At 44.3% G+C, this 6958-nt stretch overlaps 1 protein-coding gene across 1 annotated transcript; it reads left to right on the top strand.

Annotated features, from left to right (window-relative positions):
* Positions 1-256: 256 nt before the first annotated feature.
* On the top strand, positions 257-6193 carry LOC144478203 (uncharacterized; the record flags this gene model as incomplete). Its single annotated transcript, XM_078195949.1, has 2 exons — positions 257-614; positions 6050-6193. Coding segments are annotated over exons 1-2 (463 nt in total), but the record flags the coding sequence as incomplete, so codon positions are not given.
* Positions 6194-6958: the final 765 nt, after the last annotated feature.

The raw sequence follows: 6958 nt of genomic DNA, 5'->3' as shown, positions 1-6958 counted from the left end.
CCGGTCCGACCGACTGGAAGAAACGCTCTTTCTTCCCGCGTTTCCATTCGGAGCCCTATTCAGGCAACGCCTGTTTGCCCGCGCGCTCGTTACGCGGCCGCTTAAAACCCGCCACGCCGGCGTTGCCCGTCGATCGTAGAACGAAAGAGCAATTAGGCGGCGGATGTTTGCGTTTGTCAACGGGGTTCGTTTGAAATGTTTGCAGACGAGACAGAGCAGCGGGACGGCGGGGAACGCCGAGGAGCAAGAAGGGACGAGCGGCGCCTCACCGAGAACGTCAACCGGCACGATAACGATGACGATGACGGCGGCGTCGACAACGCCGACGTCGTCGATGACAGTTACGTCAGCGCCGCTGCCATTCCTGCACGCGGAGTTCCAGCCGTCGATATCGTCCGCGATCGACACGCAGCAATTAAGCGGATGGCAGCCGCAGCAGGGCGGTCAGTGCCGTGGCGCGATCGCCGCGACCGCCATGTTTTCGCCGGCCTCCTCGTCCGCGACGACCAGCAACCTGGCGACCAGCAACCTCTATTCTCTGCCCGTGTCACCGAAAAGACCGCCGCCTGTCTCGTCCAGTAAATCGCCGAACATTACCAAGTCTCAGATGAAAGGTAAGTCGATGGAGAAACCCGTGAATCACGGCTGGTTCAACGCCAATCTTCGATCGTTGCATCGCGAAAATGTGCACCGGTCCCACAGGAAATCTGGCTAAAGTTTTCCGGCGACCGTTCGCCTATAAGTCCTGTCGCGTGCTTTTTTAAGCGTAATCTCGTCTCGAACGGAAAATTAGGTACGCATTTTATATCGTTTCGGGGCGCTGCTCTTCCTGTCCCGAACACGTCCTAAATTTTTCAATTCGGAAGTTTCGCTCGTCGGAGTTAGTTTAACGAAAACTTCCTGATTTGTTCGTCGATGTTGATTAACCTTTTTCGAGCTGCGAGGGTCGAAAGTTTAGGGCATGGGTTCGTTTCAAATATCGCGACTCGGATGGTCCCGCGAATACTGATGCGAATCAACCATGAAATAAACATAAGGGAAACCTTCTTTGCAATATCTAATTGGAATTTATTTGACTGTTCGCCGACACCGTAAAAATTACTTAGTTATAGGAGACCGCGCTTCACTAGTCCGAGGGTTAACCGCCATGACCAATATGACCAATATGACCAATATGACCAAAATGACCAATATGACCACCATGACCAATATGATCACCATGACCAATATGACCACCATGACCAATATGACCACCATGACCAATATGACCACCATGACCAATATGACCAATATGACCAATATGACCACCATGACCAGTATGACCACCATGACCAGTTTGACCACCATGACCAGTATGACCACCATGACCAATATGACCACCATGACCAGTATGACCACCATGACCAATATGACCACCATGACCACTATGACCATGACCATGGCCATGCCAATGACAATGACAATAATTTTGGAACCCGGTGCAACAATTTCAATGGCGCCGCAAAACCACCACTCGAGTGCAAAGGGTTAAATTCACATTCACTTTTACATTCGCGAGCACAATACATAATACAATAATCGTCTCCGCTACTTTATGTTACATTGAGTTCCCGCTGCTTGAACACATTATTATTTAAACAAATATTGCATATTTCCATATTTGATAGGTCTAAGTAAATTAACGTCGAAACGTTGCAAAGTTTGTCAACTAATAGCGAATTACGCGAAGTTTGAAATAATCACATTAACGCGTATTAAAGTTGCGTCAGGCCGTCGCGGCCATCATAATCCGATTAATGGTTAAACAAATATTTCAGCCGAGCCCGTCGTCGCGGTTAAAGTCGGATCTAACGTTCGTTTCGACGATTAATTCGTAACGCGTGTAACCGCCGTGAAAAGAACCGTCGCTGGTTAAACCGTGGTTAACTGCGTGTACGCGTCAGAGAAACGTGACGCAGGTTCATTATTTAAATAATTACCTTGAAAGTTTTGATTCGGCCTGGGTGTCCGACGCGTTGCCCGATATTCTCGAAGTTACATCGCGCCGGTGTAATTCCTGCGATGCGCCGGGAGCAAGTCCGACCACGGGAGATTAATTTATTTTAAAAGTTGCTCGCGCTAACACCGTGCACATATATTAAACGAATTAACTGTACCGCGTCCTCGGGTACATTTCCGACCGGAAGATTTTTCAAGAGTTCCCGACGCAACTTTCGTATTTCCAGCAGCGAATTGAAATTCCGACGATTCGGTTCCAGGTTCCGCACATCGATACGCTCATTTTCCTTCGCGTTCTAGCAAATTCGAGAATCGAGGATAACACGATGACGAATTCTCTGCCGGATACTATATATATATATATCGTACGGTAGCGTAGGTCGAAGAAAAACACTGAGCGGAAAATTCGAAATCAGCCCCGCGGACAAGACCGTGAAATTGAATTTTTCGTGCTCGTTCGCCGTTACATTCTCAATTCGTTACCTCCGTCGGAAACGACGTTCGGACGTCAAACGAGCGCGCGCGCGCGCGCGCAGCCCGGCCGCGGCGCGGATCTCCTTCTTTTGCTCATTGTCATCGGCCGGCTGGCGAAGTCGCTCCCGGCCATCGTCGAGCTAAATAATCAATCGACGCGGGAATCCAAGAGAGATCGATTTTTCTAAAGAGCTGATCGCTCCCGGAAATACTCGGATCTCTCGGTCCGTGAATTTTTGCCGAGATCGCGACACCTTCGAGTCCGAAGAGTTTATGCCCGATCGTTACAGTTTGCGCGTTGAATAAAGAAAAAAGCAGGAAGTGGTGGGTACTTCGAGGATCGATCATTTTCGCCGATATGAGGCGCGCTTTTACGGGGGTGAAACGGTCCCGCTCGTCGTTAAGACTTTCGTCGGAGTCAGCGATAATCGCCGACGGCCGGCTATTGATGGTCCCGCTAAAAGCGGGGCATATCGCCAAACGAAATTCGCGGGTCAAAGAGATCTTAGGAAGCGGGTCGTCGCGGAAGGCCGCGCGCCTCTTTCTACGGCGCAAAGGGTGCGTCTCCGCGACTTAAATTCTACAGCTTCCGCTTTACTTGGGAATTTTTTCAGTGCCGAGAAACTGCATGCGCGTAGTTTCGCATTCGAAGCTCGCTATACCCGAGAGGATTGATTCGGAGCTACGAACGCGATGTTCTCAGATCGTAAAACCAATCGGGCAATAAAGCAATCATTAACAAGCGAGTCTTTATGTAAGATAAAAATTGTCTTCGTCGATTTTAACCTCTTAGGCACGGCGGAATTTTGCGCGGAATATTTCGTAACTAAATTACTATTTTTCTTAATAATATGTTTATATCTAATATCGTTTCCACGGCTATACTTTTTCATAGATCGTCAACGAACCTGAAACTAGTCGCTGGAACCACTCTACGCAGTCCACTAGTAGTATAAAGTAACTTTATCGATGACCGGCGCTTCGCGCGGCGATGTACATCGATGCCGAGCGCAAAAATAAATGAATTTACCGTGGCCTTTGAAATGGATAGTTCCGCATCCGATTTAATCCAAGCGTTATGTAAAGTACGATTTCAACGCTAATTAAAATTATAGTGCTATAGCATGTGTTTAACACGTAGATTTGGAGCGTTTGCTGAAACATGAATTTTCACCTATTTTTGTTCATCCCAATGTACGATATTATTTTGTTTTAGCAAAATCACTTGCCAAATTGAAGAAAATTATTGACAAGCGACTTGGTAACATTAAGATCTCTTTGTATATATTTCTATTCGAAATTATAATATTTATTACATTATTTGTATCGTGTACGTATTGTATTTTATACAGATTATAATTTTTATAGGATTATAATTATGTATTTGAGCCACTTATTTTAAAAGTAACCTATACATTCATTTAACAATTGCTATTATTTTAATAGGAATTTTAAATTTTAAATTTCGCGTGACACGTTGGTATTGTATATATTACTTCCTTTTTATTCCTATTTCTTTTTCTTATTAAATTTTCATGCGAAAGGTCACTTTCAAAATAGTCAACTTATTCCTATATTATATTTGCGCACGTTAACACAAACTGGAACGTCGTTTTTAACGAAACCTAATATAAACCGGCTTCATAAAAATCCAGTTTTCATTAAAGACAATATTTATCTTTCAAAAACCAGGAAAACCAACAAAAATTCTCGGGCAAATATTAAATCTAGAACCTTATGCATTTTTTATTTACACGCGAGGGCAGGTGAAAAGTAATAAAAACCGGATACGAATAACAGAGAATATCAGAAACAATTGGATACTATTGGATACACGCAAGACAAAAATGATTCGAGTGTCGTAGGACCCCGAAACCCAAGCGATCGGCCGGCGCGGCCCATCTGACATAACCTGATATAACCTACCACGAACCGAGAGAACTAATTTTGACGAAATCACTTTACGATCGGCTGTATTGATAAATCGATTTAGTGGAAATTCGATTTCTTAATGTGATTTTGCGATGTAGAAAGGGCACTGAAGCCTTCTAAATTGGAAAATCCAGAATTTGAAGAAGTGTCATGAACGAATTGTCAGGCATAATTCCGTCGCAGGACCGGAACACGGATCATTCAGCAAAGTCTCGGCTCGGGGGTATCACTTGGAACCTTCCTTGCGGCAGCGGTGTGTCTTCAGGTGTCGCGCGGGGCGTTATCTCGTACAGTGCGCTCGTACTAAAAAAAGGGGAGGGGGGGCGGAGGGAGGGGATGAGAACGGGACGAAAAGAGAGGTTGGGAACGGAGAAACCGCGAACTCGTAACCGGGTTAAGCAGAAGCTATTTGTCGACGGTTCTTCCTGCCGCGCTTTTTCCCCGCCGTTACCCATTAGCGCGAAATCACGTGGCGTCTCGCTTCTGACCCCCCCCCCCCCCCCCGCCCCTCCTCCTCTCCCCCTACCCTCCCCCCCCCCCCCCCCCCGGAGAACACAATAGAGGCGCATGGATATGCCGCGGCAGAATGTGCTTATAGGGGTGGAGGACTATAGCCGGCGGTACGTACAAAATCAATGGGTCGTGAAACGAGGCTATTAAACGGTCGAGTCAAGCACCGACGATCCAAATCCGACCGCCTCTGTCTCCTTCCTCGACGCCCCTCTCTCGTCTTGTCCGCGCTCCTCTCCGTTTCGCGCCCCGGGGATCAAACATCGCGGGATCCTATCGGCCGGAGAGCGTTTAATCAGTTTGAACAAACGAACCGCCTAACCTGCGTCGATTGAAAAAAAGCAAAAGCATTGTGCCGACGGAAACGAAAGCGGAGAGACCCGTTCTTTTTTTCGTAGGATCTCCACGAAGATGTTCGACTGATCGAGGTTCGCCCCGATCCGCGATTTCACCGCGCGCGAGCAATTAACCGTGCCAAGCGGAACGTTCGAGGACCGTCCTTTTATTTCGACGAGAATATCGAAGTTCTGATATCAGTCTAGCGATTTGGAAACTCATTTGGACGTATTGGACTTCGAATCTGGAGCAGAGCTGCGAAATCGAATAAAAAGGTCGGAAGTATTGAGATCGAAAGTATTCAGATCGATCGAAATTGCGTTGTAAAATATTTTTCGATCGAACAACGAGCTATAATGTGTGTCAAACAGTGTCAGATGAGGATAAACAATCGTATAAATTCCGTCGTTGAAGACTGTTGGCCAGATATTCTCAGACCATGAAGGGGGCATCTAAATGTAATTATTTAATCTTAATGTAATTATGTATTCCAAATTGAATTATGTAATATTAATGTAATTTTGATAGCGTGCGTATCCCTGGCCATGTATTATTTATTATCGAAGGTGCGATCCATTATCAAAAACAACAGTTTTTTAAAAAACTTAATAATATTTTTTAGAGCTTAGGATAAACAAGGCTTTAGGAAAAACAGCATAGAAAAATATTAAGGCGTTGTCAAATACCAAGCCGTCAAAGTTGGCGAAACTGTAAACTACAAGTATCATTCTCGACGACCTAATATTTAGGAAGATCTTGTTATATTAGATGTACGTATGTAATGATATCATTGTTACAGAGTTCAGGGAGGCTTTCAACTTATTCGACAAAGATGGCGACGGTAGCATCACGAAGGAGGAGCTGGGTAGGGTGATGCGTTCCCTTGGGCAGTTTGCAAGAGCCGAGGAACTTCACACTATGATGCAAGACATCGATATCGACGGTGAGTTTACATACTTGAAACGTAAAACATGTTTCAGCTTAACACGAATACAGCTCGTTACTTTACACATTCCTTTAAGCATAATGTATCGAACATAAATATTTATGATGTTGAAAGTATTCAAAGAATTTCGATAAAACAAACTAATAAATAATTACTGAAATAACTTCGTCGGAGGTTAACAATAATATGGTAGACAATTAATAACAGTAATATGGTAGGCAATTAACAATAATGTGTGGTACACAATGAAAAAATAATATGGTACACAATTAAAAATAATATGGTACACAATTAACAATAATACGGTAGACAATTAACAATAATATAGTATACTTGAAAGCATCTATTCGAATTAACCTGTAGCATGGTTCGGATTCACATAATTTCCGAGACGAAAAAATCTCCCCGAAATTAACGAACTACTATTCGTATTAATGAACAAACGTTTGAATTTGCGACTATACCTCAACAATATAGTAACTAGTAAATTTTGTAAAAATACGATCCCGGAGCGATATAAAAAAAATACTGTCAATTATTCCGAACGTTGAATTACCGTTAAAGCAAATAAAAAGCAGACAATCGTAATTCATTTGGGTAACGCGCATACGGCCGCGGAACACATAAAACACCTTTTAATATCGACTGCGCGATCCCGAATTCATTAGCTAATAAAATATATCGAAGCAAATATCGAGTGTGCTGCAATAACGTTTATCAGAATCGCGGTGTCGGACGAATGCGTCGGAATTATTATCCTTC

Source organism: Augochlora pura, unplaced genomic scaffold, assembly GCF_028453695.1.
Source record: "Augochlora pura isolate Apur16 unplaced genomic scaffold, APUR_v2.2.1 APUR_unplaced_93, whole genome shotgun sequence".
NCBI lineage: Eukaryota > Metazoa > Arthropoda > Insecta > Hymenoptera > Halictidae > Augochlora > Augochlora pura.
The sequence above is the reverse complement of the archived record's forward strand: the minus strand, read 5'-3'. Positions and strand labels throughout refer to the sequence as shown.